This window comes from Perca flavescens, chromosome 6 (assembly GCF_004354835.1).
Source record: "Perca flavescens isolate YP-PL-M2 chromosome 6, PFLA_1.0, whole genome shotgun sequence".
Lineage (NCBI taxonomy): Eukaryota > Metazoa > Chordata > Actinopteri > Perciformes > Percidae > Perca > Perca flavescens.
The window spans coordinates 35,143,047-35,167,067 of record NC_041336.1 but is presented as its reverse complement, the minus strand read 5'-3'; the positions used below and the strand labels follow the sequence as shown (position 1 = coordinate 35,167,067).

At 40.0% G+C, this 24,021-nt stretch overlaps 1 protein-coding gene across 6 annotated transcripts in view; it reads left to right on the top strand.

Moving 5' to 3' along the window:
• The first annotated feature begins 7,742 nt into the window (after positions 1-7,742).
• Positions 7,743-24,021, top strand: part of LOC114556676 (palmitoyltransferase ZDHHC3) — an 89,809-nt gene continuing 73,530 nt past the window's right edge. For 4 of the 6 annotated variants that reach the window (XM_028579682.1, XM_028579685.1, XM_028579686.1 and 1 more), the window contains exons 1-3: positions 7,743-7,831; positions 20,138-20,553; positions 20,766-20,890. In XM_028579682.1, coding sequence (XP_028435483.1) covers positions 20,212-20,553; positions 20,766-20,890 — 467 coding nt within the window. In that variant the 5' untranslated portion in view covers positions 7,743-7,831; positions 20,138-20,211. Of the gene's footprint in view, positions 7,911-18,924; positions 18,948-20,137; positions 20,554-20,765; positions 20,891-24,021 lie in introns of those variants that run through there. The other 2 variants (XM_028579683.1, XM_028579684.1) reach the window with 2 other exon arrangements.

Here is a 24,021-nt window from a genome sequence, read left to right as displayed (position 1 = left end):
TTTTGTTCGCGAGTGAGGGGACAATGGAGCGGGAGATTGGTCGGAGAATCGGTGCAGCGGGTGCGGTATTACATTCAATCTATCGCACTGTTGTCGCCCCTGGGCGCCTCCCTAGGGAGGTGTTCCAGGCACGTCCAGCTGGGAGGAGGCCTCGGGGAAGACCCAGGACTAGGTGAAGGGATTATATCTCCAACCTGGCCTGGGAACGCCTCGGGATCCCCCAGTCGGAGCTGGTTAATGTTGCTCGGGAAAGGGAAGTTTGGGGTCCCCTGCTGGAGCTGCTCCCCCCGCGACCCGAATAAGCGGACAAAGATGGATGGATGGTCATACAACCTTTTTTTACATTCAAATGACCTCACTACAGCACAAATATTCTAATAGCCCAGTTTTTCCTGAAAAAAATTATGTACATTGATTGACCGTAGACAACAGGGTTGATGTTTTACAAGGTTTTTTGAAAATAAAACCAGACGGACAATGAATTGTAAAAATGGCCTCAGGGTTAATCTAAATACTACTAAAAAGTGGTAAAGTGGTAATATTTGTTTTTATATTTCTGCAATCTGCACTTTAGTTTGTGTGATTTGTTTCTTACTTTCATATGAATGTTTACACCAGGCTTGGTCAGTGCTCAATATACTACTGTGATTGAAGTACCGTAGTTAAATAAAAGATGTCATTCATATAAATTCATACATCACCTAATTTCATCATCACATACATGCCTGGCCTCCAGGAAAGAACAGTTCGTTTAATCCAGGGCTTGACATTAACTTTTTGAGGCACTTGTCCTTCGGACAAGTACATTTACGTTTCACTTGTCCATGCATAAAAGTCACTTGTCCGGGTAAACATTCATCATTTTATAAACAAAATTGTGTTTTGCTAATGCAGAATTTGAACAAACCATTGAAAGCATCCAAACACTATCAACATTAATACAATTCTGTTGAAACAGTAGAAACAAATGTGTCCCAACAATAGATCTCCAGACTCCATAATACAAAGTAATATGTTGCACGCCGGTGTGCAGAAGTTAATATATTGAGATTCTAATTCAATATTTTAAAGTTTGTCATTACTTTCAGATTCCTAGTCAATATTCTAAGTTACTTAGTCAATATATTGAGATACTAAGTCGATACTTTGAGATATTGAGACAATATATTGAGATTGTAAGTCAATATTTTGAGTTAAATCAATATAGTGAGATATTAAGTCAATATATTTAGATACTAAGTCAATATTTTGAGATAAATCAATATATTGAGATACTGAACAATATAGTGAGATATTAAGTCAATACTGAGATACTAAGTCAATATTTTGATACCTGATATTTAATCTGCATATTTTTTTTATTATTTTTGTTCAAAAAGGAGCAAAAAAAACCCGACATTATAGAAGGGCTTGTTTATTGCTAAGGAAAAATTAAATGATTTATTAAAAATGTAACAACAATAACTTATAAAAATAACTTATTTCACCAGAAAGTTCCTGTTAAACGACAAAAACAACCACTGGATAGGAAAAAGGGTATTTTACAACAACTTTGAATGCAGCATGACGCTGGCGGGGCGAATTTCAAGTGAACACAACATCTGTGTTTTTCCGACAACAGCAGCGGCACACTGTCATATGTTCCTCTCCAGTGAAATACAGACACACTTTTACACCGTTTAGCTGTCAGCATTTTAGCTGTTTACTCCAGCTGCTAGCTAACGATAGGCTAACGTTACTTGCTGTTGAGTGTAGTGTTAACTAGCGAAACATGCGGCGATGTTTAGGTTGCCTCTAACGTCCGTTTTCGGAGCATCCGAGAGAAGCGCAGGCATTTCAGTGGCACCGCGTTGCAATTCGGTCCGGTAGATAAACGGTCGTTAAGGCACCAGTGCCGTATTAGCACCGGGTCTCTCCTTTTCTGTCAACGATGTGACGAGGAGGTAACGTTAAGGCGGAGTTAGCAAGCTAACGTTAGCTAACTAACACCGGCAGGTTCGCCGTGCTTTCATGCTGCATCGCTTACAGAGAACGAGCTGAACAGCGGGCTGGGTCTAACGTTAGCGGTCCGCTGACCGGGATTGCGGGGAAAGAAATTATCGTTTCAAATCGGTAACATAGACATAATGAGTGGCACATGACGTGAACTAAAATGGCATTTTAGTTTGTTTGAGTTTTAACTTGTCCAGTGGGACAAGTAAATTTCTCTTCCACTTGCCCTACAAAAAATCCACTTGTCCCGGACAAGCGGACAAGCCTTAATGTCGAGCCCTGTAATCTATCTAATCGTGTGTTGTTCATACTATACAATGATTTATTGTTTGTTTTTGTTGAATAATACAGAAGACAAAGAGCTTAAAAAATAATTGCATATCGAATCGCAATATTTTGGAAAAGAATCTCAATTAGATTATTTTCAAAAATCGATCAGCCCTAATATGTAGTAGATAGGCAGAAGGACGTCTACAAATACAACACCGAAAAGAGATTAATTAACCGAAAATATTTATTAATTTAACTTATTTGCTGTAGTGCTGTAAGTGCTGTAGTACAACTAGCAGGAGCAAAGTTATAATTGAGGTAAGTTTGGAGATACTACCTTATTTAATCATTAAATTAATAAATATTTTTGTTGTATCTCTTCTCGGTGTTGTAATTTGTAGACGTCCCTAGCACTCGTCTTACTGCCGGTAGCAGTAGCAGCAGAGAGCAGAAGCCAGCAGGCAAGTGTTATTTAAATAAACTCCTGGTGTACTTACAAACTTTCTAGGGCTGTCAGCATTAACGTGTTAATCGTGTTGCAATTAAGGGCCAAGCATAACGCGTTAATGTTTTTTTAATCGCATTAATCGCATACCGCCATTTATTAATTTATTTTCACTTCACTCGCTTCACATCGTGCCCAACAGCCTACTATTTTTTACATTACATTACATGTCATTTAGCTGACGCTTTTATCCAAAGCGACTTACAATTGCTATATATGTCAGAGGGCGCATGCCTCTGGAGCAACTAGGGGTTAAGTGTCTTGCTCAGGGACACATTGGTTGATGTATCGCAGTGGGAATCGAACGCAGGTCTCCCACACCAAAGGTATGTGGCATACCCACTGCGCCATCACCACCCCATATTTTGACCCTTTGCCGCACCTTTACTTATCATCAAGCTGCCATACTTCCTCCTAACACATCCTGCTGCTCCAGGCTGCAAGCATGATGGAGAAATGCAACAGCAACACAGTTCTGAATGGTGCTTTTTATTTTCCAAAACTCCCGGACAGCTCGTAGATAAGTCGAAAGCCATATGCACATTGTTTAAAGCCGAATTAAAATATCACCGAAGCACGTCAAGCTTGAGCTAGCACCTACAAGCTAAGCATAGTACAGTTAACGTGACTCAGGTTGATGCTAGTGGGCTCAGGCAAAGCACTTTTTTTGGAGAGTGCTACTCGCCAACCTGTTATTGAAACCAAAGTGCAAACGCTGTCTCATCAACCGGTGATCACTGACTACGTTTACATGCAGCCAATAACCCGTTCAAAACCGGAATATTAGCAATAACCTGGTTGCGCACACCCATGTAAACACCGGCAAAAACCCGAATATGCTCATATTCCGATTTTTAAAAACCCGAATATGCTACCTGGGTTACCCCTTTTCTAACCCGAAATTTTGGTTATGTAAACGCGTATCGGCATATCCCCATCAAAAGGAACATTGATTTGTGTTCTGCGCATGTTCTATTTGCAAGGAATCTTGGTCTTTTGAGTAGAGGAACTTCTTGTATGTGCCAGAAAACATAGTTATAATAATAATTATTATATACTATAATATATATGTCAATGCAGAAAACCTGCGCGCAGTATACCGGAAGTAAACAAGAAGTAGAGGTAAACATGGCGAGACGCAGTACAGCACCACACTTTTGGAGTGAGGAGGAAACCAATTTCTTTATTAGTGTGGTGAAAACCATGAACATAATGTCTTTTGTTGACGGCAGAAAGTACCGACATAGTGAGATTTATAAGAAGGTGACCGAAAAGTTATTGCGTCTTAAGGTTGTCCGTACGTCCAGACGCTAACCGTGTGTCGCCGTTTACATCGGGATATTGCCAATTGATTACAAATTCCATGTATACAGGAGTAACTCTCTCTGCTCACGCATGTAAACGGGTTATTCCAAATGTTTCAGAAACCCGAATAGTGACCTTAACCCGACCATAACCCGAAAATTGACTGCTTGTAAACGTAGTCACTGGACGTCAGTGAGTAATCAAAATTATTTAGAAGTTAATGCACACTATATTGACTCTGGTAAGTAGGGTTGGGTACCGAAACGTGAGACCGAATAAGAACGAAAACTTCGGTGCCTCATTTCGGTGCCTGACTTTACACTACACCTGACAGCAGGTAACGTTAGCCTACCTTTAGCTAGCAGCTGGATTAAACCCGGTTAAAATGCTGACAGCTAACATTAAACAGTGTAAAGTGTGACTGCATTTCACTGTAGAGGATTCCAACACCGGGACGTAACAGTCTGCTCTGCAGCGCAGCAGCTGCCGTTGTCGGAATCAAACAACACAGACGGTGCGTTCTTGCAACTGCCGTTGTCGGAATTAAACAACGCAGACGGTGCGTTCACTTAAAACAGGTAGCGTCGTGGTGCATTCACAGTAATTGTAAAATACCATTTTCCCATCTGGTGGTTGTTTTTGTCGTTCAACAGCAATTTACTGGTGAAATAAGTTATTGTTATAGTTATTACATTATTATTAAATCTTTAATTTTGACCATGGCCTTAACAATAAACAAGTTCCTGACTGTTGTTTAGTACCCTTCTTTTTCTTCTTCTTAAATTTGGTAAAACGTGTCGGACTTTAGGAGCTCCACACAGTCTGACAAGAAAGCGGCAGCCTGCTGGGCTCCATACCCAGGGCAAAGTCACCCTTTGTGGATACTGCACTACCGGGGCTCCGCTGCCGGCATAACTATAATATATTTCCAGTTTGAATTTCGTCACGCCACTTATATAACATCTACCCCTATGTCTTACAAAGCTAACGTTTTGTTCGTTTTCAATGGCATTTTTATAATTCAAGTATATTTACAGTTTGAATTTTGTCACGCCACTTATACAACATCTACCTAAAGGTCTTATAAAGCTAACAACCGTGTCCAATTTCAAGTTAATGAATATTTGTGAACTGTAAGGGTTTCGTTAGGTGCGACTGTCCCTTCAATCCTAGCTATGTGTAGCTAAAAATCACGGATAGTTAGCTTCATTTTCGGCGTAATTCAAGTATATTTACAGTTTGAATTTTGTCACGCCACATATACAACATCTACCTAAAGGTCTTATAAAGCTAACAATGGTGTCCGATTTCAAGTTAATGAATATTTGTGAACTGTAAGGGTTTTGTTAGCTGCAACTGTCCCTTCAATCCTATGTGTACAGATTGCGGATAGTTAGCTTCATTTTCGGCGTAATTCGAGTATATTTACAGTTTAAATTTCGTCACGCCACTTATATAACCTCTACCCCAAGGTCTTATAAAGCTAACAATGGTGTCCGATATCAATTTCAATAAATATTTGTGAATTTCAGAGGAATTCTAAGAGGAGGCTAGCTAGCTCTCATTGATAGAGCTAGCTCCATCCAGCCGCAGACTCTATCAATGAGACTTGCGGACAAGAGGTGTTTATTTCACAGATCGTTTGTTTAAATAACTCAACACATTATAATTACACACATTATAAGATTAACTGGAACCTGTGGTAAGAGACTGCTGGCGTAACAAACTCGCTGACCGCGCTCTCACACACACGGGGCATTTAGCAGGAAGAAGGGAGCTGCAGGCCCTGGAGCTCCGTCCAGGCAGCGGTGTTTGATAGTCTTTGGGCGGGTATGGAGTGTCGTGGGCTGCCAGCCCTGACGGAGCTCAATCTACCTCACAGCAGGCCGGGGTCTGTGAAGGAAGGCAGGCCAGGCGGCGAGGCAAAAATTGCAATTAGACATAAATTTTCGTAAAATGGCCCATATTTGACCTCTACATAGTTGATTTCTCGCATAAAAAAGTTTCAGATGTGAATTTTGTAATACAGTTGCATTTTCAGCTTTGAACAAAACCGTTCAGGAATTATTACAGCAAAAGTGGGGCGTGCATAATGTTTCATTTGTCGCTCCTGGTCGGGACGATTGAAACAGCATAGGGGGACGGATGAAACATACAGTTTAATCCATATAAACTTCCCACAACTTAAATATTTTACTACATATCATGAATGGTACTCCCAAAAGGTGTTATTTTAGATAGATTGTTGCTGGGCTATACGTCTTGGCGAATATCTGTTAACAACTAATTGCCGTCACCTTGAAGCGTTTTTTGAAATATCATGCATTTTGGATGATTCTGCCATTTTCATAGCTAGAACAGTAAGTCTTCCCATTTCTATCATGTTTCTATTGTGGAAAATGTCATTTCACTAGGTTTTTACGTGGGTTAGGTCACTGCACATCCAAATAAGTGCCCATAATGACCCACAGCCCATCAGTCTCCATAGGATAACATGGTGAGAACAACTGCTTTTCCATGTCTCCCCTCCATAAATTATTGTATAAACACAGATATTTGTGCATTTACTTAAAATACATGGAGTTACAGCCAGGTCGGGGACAGTTGAAACAGCTGTTTCAACTGTCCGACATAGACATATGCCATTATAACCTGTTTTGCTTTCCATGTAAACAAGCATGCAATATGAAAGTCTGGGATTGTGGAGAACACTTAATGGTCTACCGAATAAGCATGTAGTCAAACCTTTAAATGAAAAACACTCATTAATATTCAAAAAAAATGTAACCGCTAATGAAGTCTACTTTCAACCATCAAAACTTGTTTATCGCCTGTAACTCCGTGATAAAAGGAAATAACAGGAAGATATTTGACTGATAGAAGGAGGTTAACACGCTGTTGACCTATGGAAGTCTGTCTATCATCACTGCACTTGGAGAAAACTGGAATGTTTAATTTGTCCCGCGTTTCAATCGTCCCGGCTCTCCCCTACATAACATACATACATTTATACTAGTGTAGAAGTATGGTATCATTTCTGGCATTATTAGTGGGGTAATGTACGAGATACAGTCTTGGCTCCATTAGCGCCTGCACTAAGCTATTCAGCTGATAACGCTAACTCGCTCAACGTTCGACCCAGGTAAAAAAAGCTTCTGGGGGGTTGTTTGGCTCGAGTTCGTGGTGCAAAGGACCCTAGGGTAAAATGACTCCGAACCATCACTTTAAGAAGAAAGGACTTGAAATGTGGCAGAAATGGTGGGAGGATGACAGAAAAGGAAGGAGATATTATGAAATACAAAAATCTGTCAGTATAAAGAATTATACGGAAAGGACCAGGAGGGAGGAAATTATAATGACAAGACTCAGGGTGGATCACACAGGATAGAATAGCACCTTGTTTTTAATGGGGAAAACTGTAGATTTAAAGAAGATGCTGAACATATAATATTGTATTGCACATTGCATAAGGTGGAAGGACAGGTGTTTAAAGGTAGGGTTCAGAAGGCTGGGCGGGAGTGGACTCTGATAGGGATACAGGGATCAGAAGGGGAGGGAGAGGAGATAAGAATCACCAGGTAGGCGTTTGAGTTGAGTAGAATTTAAAATACTGTAAAATGACATGATGATACACACTCCAGTACAGTAGGTGGCGGTATGCACCTAAAAGTTGTTTGCAATCCGCCATTAAATAAGAGAAGAAGAAGAAGAAGAAGAAGAAGAAGTAGAAGAAGGAGATAAAAGATGCTCGTCTTTCAGGTGAGATCGTGCTAATGATAATTAATATGAAGTGAAGGCAAGGAGACGTTTTCGAACGTGTACAACATTATAGTTTAAGGTAAGGACACTGACAGAAATGTGCTAACGGGTCATGCTAACAGGTCAGTAAATGGCTGTTAGCGTAAGCTGAAATGGACTGACGTTAGCTAACGTAGCTAAATAACGTTATTTATCGGCTGCTTTTAGATGCAGTCTCTGAAAGGTTTCAGTACCATATAGGCCTGCACTCAGTTCTCCGTGGTCAAATCAGCCGACGCTGAAATTGTAGTGCACTCATATACCGTACTAGTAGCCTAAACGGCGCAGATCGACGGTTTTGGCAAAGTTAGCGACAAGAAAAACATGCGACGACTTCCGGTTTTCAACATAAGGTGTTAAGAAAGTTTATATATAAAGTACACATAAAAATAAGATTATTGGATTAGCTATATTAACAAGAAATAAAAACAAACAGAACTGTATACATTTTTAGATTTTACAAAGTAATTGTCCCACATTTCTACTGTAAAATGACTTCAAATCTGAAATTGTAGGTGCAATAAAACCACGTTGCTCTATATATATATATATATATATATATATATATATATATACACATTCCAGACAATATTTGAGTTAAGGACATCTCTGACTACACCCTTACTGAAAATGAAACATTTTTACTTTAAAATTCTGGAGATGTTTTGGAAGTAAAGTCCCTCATTTCTATGGTAAAATGACTTAAAATCAATAACTGGAGGTGCTATAAAAATACTTTGCTCCATAATTCCAGACAATGATATGAGAACAGGACATCTTTGACTACAGCCTTACTGAAAAATTAAACATTTTTACTGTATAACTTTTGGAGATTTTACCAAGTAAATGTCCCACATACACTACTGGTCAAACGTTTTAAAACACCACCATTTTCCCAGGTTTTTATTGAAATTCATGCAGTTCAATGTCTTATTGTACTCTGAAATTTAAGTTAAAAAATAAATCATGTAATCAATTTATAAATCAAAATGTATTCTAAATTTTTGACTCATCAAAGTAGCCCCCTTTGGCAGATATAACAGCTGAACACACTCGTGGCATTCTTTCTACAATGGAAATCAAATATTCTTCAGAAAGTTCTTCCCAACTCTGTTGTTAAGTTCCCATAAATGTGTGGCACTTGTAGGTTGCTTTGCTTTCACTTTTCTGTCCAGTTCATCCCAAATCAGCTCAATGGGATTTAAAGGGGTGATAGAATGCAAAACCGATTTTACCTTGTCATAGTTAGTAAACATTGTTCATCTGCTATTTTACCATTCAATTCACTTCTGAGACTTTTTTATGCAAGAAATCAACAATGTAGAGGTCAAATATGGGCCATTTTACAAAAATGTATGTCTAATTGCAAATTTTGTCCGACTGTGTGTTGGAGTTCAGCGGCCAGTGATGCCTGTGTAGCTGCCTCGCCGCCTGGCCTGCCTTCCTTCAAAGACCCCGGCCTGTTGTGAGCTTGATTGAGCTCCGTCAAGGCTGGCAGCCCATGGCACTTCATACCCGTGCAAAGTCACCGCTTTGTGGGCTAATGGACTACTAAATGCCGCTGCCCTGACAGAGCTACAGTGCCTGCAGTTCCCCTCTTCCTAATGCCAGGTGTGTGTGAGTGAGAGTGCGGTCAGCGAGCTTGTTACGCCAGCAATCTCTTACCACAGATTCCAGTTAATCTTAAAATGTGTGTAATTATAATGTGTTGAGTTATTTAAACAAACGATTGGGGAAATAAATGCCGCTTGTCCACGAGTCTCATTGATAGAGCCTGCGGCTGAGAGCTAGCTAGCCTCCTCTTAGAATTCGTCTGAAATTCACAAAAATTCATTAACTTGAAATCGGACACCATTGTTAGCTTTATAAGACCCTTAGGTAGTTGTTGTATAAGTGGCGTGACGAAATCCAAGCTGTAAATATACTCAAATTAAGCCAAAAATGAAGCTAACTATCCACGATTTGTAGCTAGCTACACATAGCTAGGATTGAAGGGACAGTCGCAGCTAACGAAACACCTAGTCTTCACAAATATTCATTAACTTGAAATCGGACACCGTTGTTAGCTTTATAAGACATTTAGTTAGATGTTGTATAAGTGACGTGACGAAATTCAAACTGTAAATATGCTTGAATTACGCCGAAAATGAAGCTAACCGTGATTTGTAGCTAGCTACACATAGCTTGGATTGAAGGGACAGTCGCAGCTAACGAAATACCTAGTCTTCACAAATATTCATTAACTTGAACACCGTTGTTAGCTTTATAAGACATTTAGTTAGATGTTGTATAAGTGGCGTGTTATGTGTGTAACATGTGATAAGAGATTGCTGGTGTAACAAGCTCGCTGACCGCGCTCTCTCACTCTCACACAACGGGCCATTTAGCTAGCAGGAAGATGGGAGTTGCAGGCCCTGGAGCTCTGTCAGGGCAGTGGCGTTTGGTAGTCCATGCTGTGGCCTGCCAGCCCATATTTGAGCTTTATATAGTTGATTTCTCGCTTAAAAAAGTCTCAGAAGTGAATTTAATAATGAAATAGCCCGACAAACAATGTATAACTTTGCAGTGTCTGAAATATGAGACCTGCTGTCGAGTCTCCCATGTGTTTCTGTGTAGTTTGCTCAAACCAATCAGCGCGTAGCTCATTCGGAATATTCATGAGCATACCATATTTGGAAGAAAAGCTCTTGTTCCAAATAGAGCCATATTCACAGGGTAGTTAAGGGCCTAATAAAATAGCATTCGGGCAATTTTCAGCCCAACCAATGTTACATACCCCCATTAGGAGACCTTAAGGAACAGTGTAAAATACCCTATATAATCATTCTGTCATCCCTTTAAGTCTGGTGACTGTGCTGGCCACTCCATGTTTTTAAGCTTACCATCTTGTTCTTTTTTCCTAAGGTAGTTCAGGCATAGCTTGGACTTATGTTGTGGGTCATTATCTTGCTGTAGGATGAACCCCTGACCAACTAGGCGCATACCAGAGGGTACTGCATGGCGCTGTAAAATGCTGTGGTAGCCGTTTTGGTTCAGGGTGCCTTTCACTCTGTACAAATTATTGACCCTGGATCCAGCAAAACAACCCCAGACCATCATGCTTCCTCCTCCATGTTTGACAGTTGATGTCACACACTGAGGAATCCTTTCGCCTACTCGATGACGTACAAAAATCCTGCGTGAGGAACCGAAGACCTTCTTCCAGTCTTCAGTAGTCCATTGGCAGTGTTTCTTGGCCCAGGCAAGCCTCTTTTTCTTATTCTTACGTCTTAGCAATGGCTTTCTTGCTGCAACTCGACCTATCAAACCTGCACCACGAAGTCTTCTCTTTACAGTTGTAACTGAGACTTGCTTATTACGACCGCTATTAAGCTGTGCTTGAAGCTGTTGACTTTCAGAAACTTGTCTTATGATTCTGTTGTGGCTTTGGGTCTGCCAGACCTCTACCTTACAGAGTTTCCCCCAGTTTCTAAGTGCCTTTTGATGGTGAAGAATACTGTACTCACTGACACCTTGACTTTCTTTGCAATTTCTCTGTAGGAAAAACCAACATTCTTAAGTGTTATGATGGTCTGTCTCTCTTCCATTGTTAATTGCCTTTTTACCACCATTTTTATAGCGACACACTACTTTCTGCAGTACAATACTGTTCCTATAATGCTCACGAGGCACCACAGTGTGTTCCAACAATACTTTTATACAATCAGAGGGGGTTGTAAGTAATCCAGACAAGTTGGAACACCTGTGGGAATTGGTAGCACCAACTTTCAAAGCTTGATCAACCTCCATTGCTGCAGAACATTTACATTGTTTACCCATTTCTTGTTCCCTGAAAAAGGCCTTTTTGTAGAATACTGAAATGTACATTATTTTTCAGTTTTGGGTAACCTTACTGTTTTTTTTAACCTCAGGCAGTTCACCTTCACACATTGGTTGCTAATCTGCTAAATGAAAAGTTTTACTTATTATGAACCTGTCAGCTGCCAGAGGGCAGATGCCAGGAAATGAGCAAGGGAAAGTAGAGATAAAAGGACATATGAGAGTAGCGTGCTGCAGATAATTTTCTTAGAGACTTTGATGAACAAAGAAGCATAACTGTCATCCCAACATGCAAGTATTCTGGTGTAATATATGTCGGTGTCTTTTTATAGCATCTCCAGTTTCATATTTTTAGTTATTTAACGGTAGAGGTATGTGATTTTACTTTGAAGAATCTCCAAATTTGTACTGTAAAATTGTTTGATTTTCAGTATGGGTGTAGTCAGATATGTCTTCAACTCAAATATATCAATCATTGTCTGGAATTATGGAGCAAAGTCTTTTTTTTTTTATAGCACCTCAAATTTCAGTTAAGGTCATTTTCCAGTATAATTGTGGGACATTTACTTGGTAAAATCTCCAAAATTATTCAGTAAAAATGTACGATTTTTTTAGTAAGGGTGGGTGTAGAAAAAGATTTCCTTAACTCAAATATATCAGTCATTGTCTGGAAATATGGAGCAAACTCTATTTTAGCACCTAAACTTTCGTTTTTAGTCATTTAAGGTATGTGAATGGGATTTTACTTTGAAAAATCTCCATATTTATACATTAAAATTATTTGATAGTGCATTTGATAGTGACTACTGTGTAGTCACAGTGTTTCCCACACATGGACTAATTTGTGGCGTTGTGCCACACAATCAACACAATAAACGCCTTTTTATCTCCCATAGACTTGGCAGCAAAGACTGGGCACTTAGCAATGCCGTTCAGCTCATCCTTACAGACAGGGTATAGCAGCTTTGGCTTGAAGGAGATGAACTTTTTGACTTAAATGCATGATATTTAGTTTGGGCATTTGTACTGAGGGCCTTCGCCCTCTTGGGGAACTTTGCATCTACTGAGCTGGAGCTCAAGAAGAAGGAAGAAGAGATGGGCTATGCGGGCTTCCTTTAGCACAAACTTAGTAAAGTGTTCACAGGTTGGATATTCTCCAGATGCATCAAGCTGCTCTACTACAATTCGACTCCATTTGCGTACAATCCAGTCTGGTAATTTTTCAAGAGCTTATGATTTTCCTTGCAATCTAACAAAAAACTTTAAAATGGCCAACCCTTTGATGTGGGGCATAGCTTCCACACAGCGCTTTTTAAAAAGTCTGCAAACTCTCTAAAGTGCAAGAGAATCATTAGGACTAATATTAAGCCATTTCATCAACTTATCTCGAAATGCTTTCTGCACGATAAATGGATTTCAACATTTGTGACTCATGGAGTTTCCATTCACTTTCCAGCTTTATACATTTGGTCTGTTGAACTTGTACCTCTTCTATAGACTTTGCCTGTTCTTAATTAGCTGCAAGATCATTTCTACAGCTCTTTAGCGCTTGTGATTGACAGGTTATCTAATTTTATGGATTCTTCTGAAATAACACTTTCAGTGTTTTGTCCCACCAAAGACAGATTTCAGACTTAAAATCATTCGCACTCTTTCTTTTTCAGCTTCCTCTTTAAAGGTCTCTTGAACTAGGCATACTTCCAGCCGTTTACTCACAAGGAATTTCTTAAGCCTAGTTCTAGCTTCTCATGCTATCTGCTTCCAAGATTCATAAGCTCTCAAAAATGCCTTTACGTGCCTTTTAGCTTCCTCTTCACGCATTTGTTTGCCTTTTTCTGTAAGCTTTCGTTCACGAGAGTTTCTTATGGGCCTCTAGATTTCTCTTTTGTTGAAGGTGCATCATCAGGGCTTAAATCTTTCTCTTCAGTGGACTTTTCCTTTCCTCCTGACACAGACGTTTGTATCGCTAATTGATGTATGACTAGATTTGAGTGATTCAGGGAGCTGTGGTTATAAGAAGGCTACGTAGCCTAACACTACTCACCTCAAATATTAAGATAGGCCTACTCAAAATGACAATGAAATACCGAAAAACACTTTAAATATTCAGGAGAGCTTAATAAGAATTAGTGGCTGAAGTTAACTTTCGAGATGTGACGCTCTTTACCATACAATTTCATCACATTTCACAAGTTTTAAGAGTGAAAATAAACCATTAAACATTTCATATGTGTAACTCTTTCAGATATTTAACACAGTTCATTCACAAACATGAGAACCTGTTATTTAGCCTTACGACAATCAGGATATGGCCATGTAGGCAAACAGTCGACTGATGCGTAAGGTGTCTTTTATTTAGTTAGCCACAGAGATGGGAGTAAGTCACGCATGGGCAAGTCACAAGCAAGTCTCAAGTCTTAACCTTCAAGTCTCAAGCAAGTCCAAGTTGTTTTTTGTGACAATCAAGCAAGTCAAGTCAAGTCATAGCTTTGGTCAAGCAAGTCACAAGTCAAGTCATACCAAAGTGTCCATTTTTAAACAAGCTAAAGGTAGTGATTATGAACTGCTGGAGTTTTATTTGCATTTTTTACTCAATAATCAAAAGACATTGTGTCCACATACATCTGAAGAGTTTAAATTAACACCGATAAAAAAGCACAGCCTAAAACTGATATTAGGCCAACAATAAATCAACATTGTTCAATATGCCTCAAACATGACATCAAATCATGAAATTCCTTAAAACAATTTCAAGTATAATGGTTCCTAAGTCAAATAATATTCTTCAAACATGCCTCACTTTTATGAGACAGAAACACATGCTTTAACCTTTCCTTCTCCTAAAGAACAAAACATATTCTTTAAGAGGCGCTGAATCCTTCCAAAAATCACCTTTGCTTTCACATGGAATGGAAAGTATATGTTGATATTTGTCAGTGTATTTGTGAGTGAATGTGTGCGTGTTTGAGAACGAGTGAGTGAAAAGTTATTAATATTGGTGAGTGAATGTGCATGTATGTGAGAGTTAGTTTATTTTCTGTGCAGAGGGATCTCACATACAGATAGGATTGGAGATGAAAAGTTTAACTGGCCCGTAACCGCGATCAGCTTCGTGAGAAATTAAGAATCAATGCCACCAACATAGCCAATCACACTATGACAGACGTTCCACAACTGCAGTGTTTAATTTTAGATTAACGTAAAAATGAACTGGCAGTCTGGCACACGTGGGCGGTCAGTATTTTCTGTGGGTGCTCCGGAGCTCGAGCACCCACGGTATTGGCGCCCATGAGAGGGATCCATGACGTTAAGTTACTAGCCATAGCCAGTGTTGTTTACTGAGGCCGCGCGCCGCGTCATCATATCAACGGTTCTTGCGCATGCAACAGCACTAAAATCGTAAAGTTAACTCCTCCTCAATATCAGAGGGGGAAAAAATAGATTTATTAAACAGAAAATCAAGTCATTTCAAGTTATTTGACTCAAGTCTAAGTCAAGTCTCAAGTCATGAATATCAAATCAAAGTCAAGTCGAGTCTTTTATGAATGTTAATCAAGCAAGTCTCAAGTCCTAAAATTTGCGACTCGAGTCTAACTCGAGTCAAGTCATGTGACTCGAGTCCCCCATGTCTGGTTAGCCAGACCAGCATGACGTTCAACACTTGTTTAATCCATCTTCACCTTAGCACCGTGAAAACAAGGAATGCGTAACAATATACTATAGTCCTTTCTTCCGTCATGAAACGGCCGTCAAGTTCTCAAAGTTCATAAATGAAACACAAAATCTCAGATAAAATCCTGTAGGCCCAAACACAGCTGTATACCATTCACGACCGCCAGCTACCTTTTTTAAAAGCTCATATTCCCTTGATGGCACACGATGGTGCCACCAAAGGGACACATTTCAACATTACAGGTGCACAGAATTTGTGGTCTACTGTTTACTGATAGCTAGCGTTTACCTCAGGCTAATTAATTAGCTATTAAGTGGCGGTTTTTGGCAGCCAGCCTTCCAAAAGAGTCACAGGAGTCTCAGTTTACCCGTCCGGGAAGCTCTAACACACTTTTCGCACTCGTGTCCATGGACCTGAAACCGCTTGCGGGACTGACACAAGTCCACAGCGGCTTGATGCGTGTATTTCTGAGCCTGTCTCCGGCGCTTCCACATGCAGGTTGTCAGTTGTGTGTCTGCCTGTTATACTCTCTCGGATGGCCGATTTAACTCGTCCTCATCATGTGTTATATGTGTCATAGCTCTCCACAAGCAGAAAGAGTGGTTCAAAGTTAAGACAAGCAAGTTAATTGGCAGTTAAGAAATAGATTGTATAACCTATTTACATTTTTATCATGCAAGAGACGTTTTTTAAAACTTTTTATATTAATATTGGTTTAACTGATAAGCTAATCGATCAAAAAGCCTATTGTCGGTTAAACAGCTAATCATTAGCATCCCTACCAGCAGGACTGGACATAACCCCTACCATAAAGTTTTGTTATGTAGACCTAAGTTACAATTAAATAAATGCAATTTAATATTTTGGCCGGTAAAAAATAATCTTGGCCTGTGGATTTTTTCCTCTACCCGCCAACTTGGCCGGTGAGTCAAAAAGTTAATTTGGGACAGTGGTTATGCTGATTTAACGTTAATGCAACTTTAGCTGACACAGATCACAACGACAAGCTTTTATCATCTTTTGAAGTTAATGTGATTGCTATGATCAATTATTATAGTCATTAAATCAACAACAAATATAATACAGCTAGTTGAGCTTACCAAAATAGCTAGCCTATAGGGTTTCATTAAACAAATACAGAAGACTAACTGTTAGCAATATAGCATAAGCTACTGTGAAAAGATGATTGTTTGTAACGTTAGTGCCTATAAGACTATTAACGTTAGTTAACTTACTCACACTTACGCTAGCTAGCTAACGTTAGTGTTGGTCATCCATCTTGTGGTATAAATCATATATAAATCATATATATATATATATATATATATATATATATTAATTAGGGCTGGGCAATTAACTTGTTAAATAATTAACGCCGACAATTATTTTATCGCACATTAACGCAGTTTTTATTCTTTTATTATTGTATAACTCTGTTGCTCACAGGCTTTTATTTTGTAAAAGTCTTTTGCTGACTTACAAGAACTGGAAAAGAAAAGAATTGGCGGGTAAACAAACCAACAAACATGGAGAAGTAGGGTTGGGTACCAAACCCGGTACTTTTACCGGTACCGACCGAATCACGTCGGTACTACAGAGTATTGGTTTACGTAAAATCAAACGGTGCCAAATTTCGGTACCTGAGAGCGCGTAAGCGCAAGCTTATCTGTCCTCTCTGCATGTTGACACACACGCGCGCAGAGGTGCAGACTGAGAAAAATACGTCTGCTCTGCAGTTTGGTTGTCACAGTGAGTCACGGCAATGCCGATAAAGTGGTTTCAAGTGTGGTTACAGTTTTAAAAACTTCACGCAGACAGCGTTACAATGAGTAAGAAATTAATAATTATACAATTTAATAGGTTGTAGGGACGGGTTTGGGAGGAGAGAAGGAGGGGTCTTATTTTTATTTTTGTTTAATTTCTTTAGAATGTAATTTATTCTAAATAAATAACAACGTTCTACGTAAATAGGATAAATAGGTTTGAAATAATTTTTACAACTGAAATACATTTTTTGTAATTACAGAGGGAAAGTACCGGAAACCGAATTTCAGGTACTGGTATCTGTACTGATATTGGTTCAGATGCGTAAGTACCATATATATATATATATATATATATATATATATATATATATATATATATATATATATATATATATATATACACACACACACACACACACACACACACACACACACACAGACAGTACAGGCCAAAAGTTTGGACACACCTTCTCATTCAATGAGTTTTCTTTATTTTCATGACTATTTACATTGTAGATTCTCACTGAAGGCATCAACACTATGAATGAACACATGTGGAATTATGTACTTAACAAAAAAGTGTGAAATAACTGAAAACATTTCTTATATTTTAGATTCCTCAAAGTAGCCATCCTTTGCTTTTTTGATAGCGCTGCAAACCCTTGGTGTTCTCTCAATGAGCTTCATGAGGTAGTCACCTGAAATGGTTTTCACTTCACAGGTGTTCCTTGTCATGGTTATTTTGTGGAATTTTTTTCCCTTTATTAATGGGGTTGGGACCATCAGTTGTGTTGTGCAGAAGTCAGGTTGATACACAGCCGACAGCCCTATTGGACAACTGTTAGAATTCATATTATGGCAAGAACCAATCCGCTAAGTAAAGAGAAACGAGTGGCCATCATTACTTTAACAAATGAAGGTCAGTCAGTCCGGAAAATTGCGAAAACTTTGAATGTGTCCCCAAGTGCAGTCGCAAAAACCATCAAGCGCTACAACGAAACTGGCTCACATGAGGACCGCCCCAGGAAAGGAAGACCAAGAGTCACCTCTGCTGCTGAGGATAAGTTCATCCGAGTCACCAGCCTCAGAAATCGCAAGTTAACAGCAGTTCAGATTAGAGACCAGATGAATGCCACACAGAGTTCTAGCAGCAGACACATCTCTAGAACAACTGTTAAGAGGAGACTGCGCGAATCAGGCCTTCATTTCAAGTAGTTGCTATGAAACCACTGCTAAGGAGAGGCAACAAGCAGAAGAGATTTGTTTGGGCCAAGAAACACAAGGAATGGACATTAGACCAGTGGAAATCTGTGCTTTGGTCTGATGAGTCCAAATTTGAGGTCTTTGGTCTGTGTCTTTTGCCGTGTCTTTGTGCAACGCAGAAAAGGTGAACGGATGGATTCTACATGCCTGGTTCCCACCGTGAAGCATGGAGGAGGAGGTGTGATGGTGTGGGGGTGCTTTGCTGGTGATACTGTTGGGGATTTATTCAAAATTGAAGGCATACTGAACCAGCATGGCTACCACAGCATCCTGCAGCAACATGCCATCCCATCCGGTTTGCGTTTAGTTGGACCATGCATAATTTATTTTTCAACAGGACAATGACCCCAAACACACCTCCAGGCTGTGTAAGGGCTATTTGACCAAGAAGGAGAGGGATGGAGTGCTGCGCTAGATGACCTGGCCTCCACAGTCACCGGCCTGAACCCAATCAAGATGGTTTGGGGTGAGCTGGACTGCAGAGTGAAGGCAAAAGGGCCAACAAGTGCTAAGCATCTGTGGGAACTCCTTCAAGACTGTTGGAAAACCATTTCAGGTGACTACCTCTTGAAGCTCATCAAGAGTATGCTAAGAGTGTGCAAAGCAGTAATCAGAGCCAAGGGTGGCTACTTTGAAGAAACTAGAATATAAGACATGTTTTCAGTTATTTCACACTTTTTTGTTAAGAACATATTTCCACGTGTTCATTCATATTTTTGATGCCTTCAGTGAGAATCTACAATGTAAATAGTCATGAAAATAAACGGTACAAGCGGCCGAAATGGGTTTCCTCAGGAGGGTGGCTGGCGTCTCCCTTAGAGATAGGGTGAGAAGCTCAGTCATCCGTGAGGAGCTCGGAGTAGAGCCGCTGCTCCTTTGCGTCGAAAGGAGCCAGTTGAGGTGGTTCGGGCATCTGGTAAGGATGCCCCCTGGGCGCCTCCCTAGGGAGGTGTTCCAGGCACGTCCAGCTGGGAGGAGGCCTCGGGGAAGACCCAGGACTAGGTGGAGGGATTATATCTCCAACCTGGCCTGGGAACGCCGGATCCCCAGTCGGAGCTGGTTAATGTTGCTCGGGAAAGGGAAGTTTGGGGTCCCCTGCTGGAGCTGCTCCCCCTGCGACCCGACACCGGATAAGCGGACGAAGATGGATGGATGGATGGATGAAAATAAACGAAACGCATTGAATGAGAAGGTGTGTCCAAACTTTTGGCCTGTGCTGTGTGTGTGTGTGTGTGTGTGTGTGTATGTATATATATATATATATATATATATATATATATATATATATATATATATATATATATATATATATATATATATATATAACTGGATATGCCCTGGCAGTGGTAATAAGCTTTAATTTTGTATTTGCTTTGATTACATTGTTTAAGTTGAGATTTACACTAAATATTTTAACTGCAACTGTATAAACAAAATGCCGATGTTAAGTGTTTGCAGAACAAATGTTATGGCACTGTTCATATGGCAGAACATCTCAAATAAAATTGCACTATACACTACTTTGAATTCATTATTGGATTTTGCGTATAACAATGCGATTAATCATGGAAATAATGCAATTAATCACGATTAAAACTTTTAATCGTTGCCCAGCCCTAATAAATATGTGACGCTGAAGCGTAAACTATTTTCTGACAAGTTTTTAATGCATAAAATGCGTCTTCCCCCTCCCCTTCTCTAGAGAACCCAACCTTAAACTGCCACCCTTTTGCTCCTCTTCTTCAGTATTCGGTGACTGAGTCCTAAAGGCACAGTGGAATACGGTGGCGGCAGCAGCAGGCATCAAGCTTAGATGAAGGATGAAGAGCCCGGTGCACAGATGCAGGGATGTGGAGCGCGGGCATGGGCATGGGCAGGGCAGGGCTGGGGCCACCTGCCTACAGGCCGAGCAGCGCATCCCCATCTCCAAAGACGTCATCACTTCGTCCTCTGCCTCCGCTATGTGGTTCATCAGGGACATCTGTGGCATTGTGTGCGCCGTCATCACCTGGCTGCTGCTGTTGTATGCAGAGTTTGTAGTGCTGTTTGTGATGCTGCTGCCCTCCAAGAATCTGATGTACAGCATTGTAAACGGAACCCTGTTCAACATTCTGGCCTTCCTTGCCCTTGCCTCACACCTCAGGGCTATGTGCACTGACCCTGTAAGTGGAACTTGTTTGGTGTTATTTATAGACAAAGATTAAAAAGTTATGTGATGCTTTCAACTGTCATTGGCATGCAGACAAGTTTGGGGTCTTCTATCTTTATATCATTTAATAAAATTATAAAAGTATGTTTAGACTCTACCTACTTAATTATGATTAATGAGCTGCAAATTATGCTGAAGTTATCTACTGTGTGTTCATGTTACTAGGGGGCAGTGCCAAAAGGGAATGCTACTAAGGAATACATAGAAAGTCTTCAGCTGAAACCAGGGCAGGTGGTCTACAAATGTCCCAAGTGCTGCAGCATCAAGCCTGACCGAGCACACCACTGCAGGTAGGGCATGAAATTCTCACTGCCCCATTAGGGCAGTCACAAACTCAATTCCTGCTTACAGCTGCAGTTTCGGGGTTGGGTATAGGGCTGCACGATTTGAAGAAAAATATATTGTGATTGCAATTTTTTTAAATAACTTAAAGTGGCAATATTATGCTCATTTTCAGGTTCATAATTGTAATTTGAGATTTTGTAGATTGAATAGGTTAAATAACATGGTTTAATTTTCAAAAAACACCATATTTTTGTTGAACTGCACATTGCTGCAGTTCCTCCTTTCACCATGTGTCAGATCTCTGTTTTAGCTACAGAGTGAGACCTCAACTTCTGTAATATCTTTGTTTTCAGTCGCACATGCGCAGTAGATAGGTAAGAATTACATGAGCTAGCTAGCTGTTTCTCCAACTTTGGCCTACGCATACGCACAGGCTAACTTTAGCCAGTTAGCTTTGTGTGCAACGTAACAAAAAAACACCTATCTCGTAGGAGCGAAGCTTAACATTTTATTCAATAAAATTATGGTACAAAGGGAGCACTAACGCCACATGTCTTATGTTGACAACGTGGACGCAGATATAGGAAACTCCAAAGGCAACGTTAGCAAACGTCAGCATAGCTAGCTGTCTAAACTTGTGAAAAGCCAAAAAGCATCCCCGTCCAAGCTGTCTTTCACTTTCCCTCCAATATTGTTATACACATAATAAAGTAACATGGACTCGGTCAAGACGAAAAGCCATATTTTGCAAGACCTGTGGCACAGACCGTGACCATAAACAGTGAACCGTACGGTGGCCGACAGGGGCAAACGCCCTGTAATTTCAGAAAACACATGCAAATAGACAAAACACAAGCAAATTAAGAAAACATCTTCATTAATTTGACAACACATGCATCATTCAGCAAACGCACTGCAAATACACACAACACAACCAAATACTTAAACGCGAGGCAAATTAAAAACGATGCAAAAAGAAAAGCACACAAACCACGAAAACAAATGCAACAAAAAACGCTGCTTCCAGATTACAACAACGGAAGTTCTCCAGGCCTCTAGAGGGAGCAGCTAAGTGGAACAGCTTAATTTTCGACCCGACGGGGGGGAGGAGGGAGAGAGAGAGAGAGAGAGAGAGAGATCAGAACGGTGTGCAACGGTGAGATCATAGACTGTAAACATTAAGTCTATGTTTGAGATGTTTTCTCTCGTTTGGTGGGTGTGTCTCGGCTCAGGTCACAGGTGATACTCAATCAACAGAGACGTCTGTAAACTCATGGTAATAAAACATTTAAAACTGCATCAGTGTGTAACATTGACGTTTGTTTAAGCCATATTACATGAGAGGGTTTAATTTCTAGGTCCGAAGGCGCAGCACTGAAGTGTAGGCCTCCCCAAGTGTAATATTGTGATTAGACAACAAAATAAGTGACCAATCTGTATTCATATTTTGGAGCAATTCGCTCTTGAAATACAAAAAAACAGACACAATTTATAGTCCCTCCCTGTTTAGTAAACCAGCCAATTTACCGTGGGATCAAACTGAATAAATCCTGCCTGCACATAAACACAAAACTCCATCGTGTTGTAACTAAGACATCTGCTGAAAATGTTATTGTATTCATTAGCATGATTGCCGTACTGTTTAGTTAAAAAACATCCAAAACACCAAAGGAACAAGAGCAGACCAGACGCAAGCTTTTATTTTGAAAAGTCGAAGCTCGGGCACAGCACCAGCCGGGAGAGCATGAGACGGGAGCATAGACTGTATGTTACTAATATATTATATTATATTATGTTATTATTAATAATAATATTAATAATAATAATAATAATAATAATAATAATAATAATATGAATTTAATATACACTTTATGGATGGGAGGGCATGAGACGGGAGTTCTCTTTTTACTATGCAGCCATACCCGACTCTAATAAAAAGGAAGAGTATTCTCTCCCCGTTGGGTCGAAAAATCAAGCTGTTCCACTTAGCTGCTCCCTCTAGAGGCCTGAATAACTTCTATTGTGTAATCTGGATGCAGCGTTTTTTTGTTGCATTTGTTTTCGGGGTTTGTGTGCTTTTCTTTTTGCGTCGTTTTTTATGTGCAGCACGTTTGTGTATTTGGTTGTGTTGTATGCATTGGCATCGCATTTATGTATTTGGTTGTGTTGTGTGTATTTGCAGAATTAATTAAGTTGTTTTTCTTTTTGCATTGCTTCTTTTTTCGGGGTTTGTGTGCTTTTCTTTTTGAATCGTTTTTTATTTGCATCACGTTGATGTATTTGGTTGTGTGTATTTGCAGTGCGTTTGCTGAATGCTGCACGTGTGTTCAAATTAATTAAGTTTTTTTTCTTAATTTGCTTGTGTTTTGTCTATTTGCATGTGTTTTCTGAAGTTGCAGGACGTTTGCCCCTGTCGGCCACCGTAGATCCGAGATGTAATGCAATGCGTTGTGGGGGGGGAAAGGAGAATCCTTGCAAACCGCTGTAAAATAGTACTACTTTTTCGTATTTTATTCCGTTTTGTGATATCCATTGTATTTGATGTTTTTGGGTAACCGTTTAAATGTTTAGCATTGCAAATTGCGCAAATTCATTAGAAAATAAACCCTGCAAGATGGGCTTTAAGCGAAGATAAAGGGAAAAGCATGTCCTAGGGATCTCAAAGCTAGTTCTAAGGTCCTCAAAGCTCAACATATCTTCCCCATTGAATAACTGGTCTAGAGTGTAAATACCTCTGTCACTCAACTGGTTACAAACAAAAGGTTTGTTACCAGACATTAAGTGCATGTTGTTCCAAATTGGGGTGCTCAAGGCTAGCATACACTTTTTTGGACACACACCTGCAAAGGCGAGATCTTGCAGTCTTAGACTTCCAGTGAGGTTTTGCTCTGTTTCTCTCCATGGGACGAGATGGGGGATGAGGGGTCTATCCACACTCTGAGGGCCCGTAGCTGAAAGGCTATATGGTACACTTAAGGTTGGGGAGGGCCAGGCCTCCCGTGTTTGTGGTGTTGCAAGGTAGAGTATTTTAGCCTAGGTTGTTTACTATTCCAAATATACTGCGGCATCAAGTTTCTTCCAGAAATGCATCATTGTACTTAAGAAGTTCACAAAAGGAACTATGTTCATTTTAACA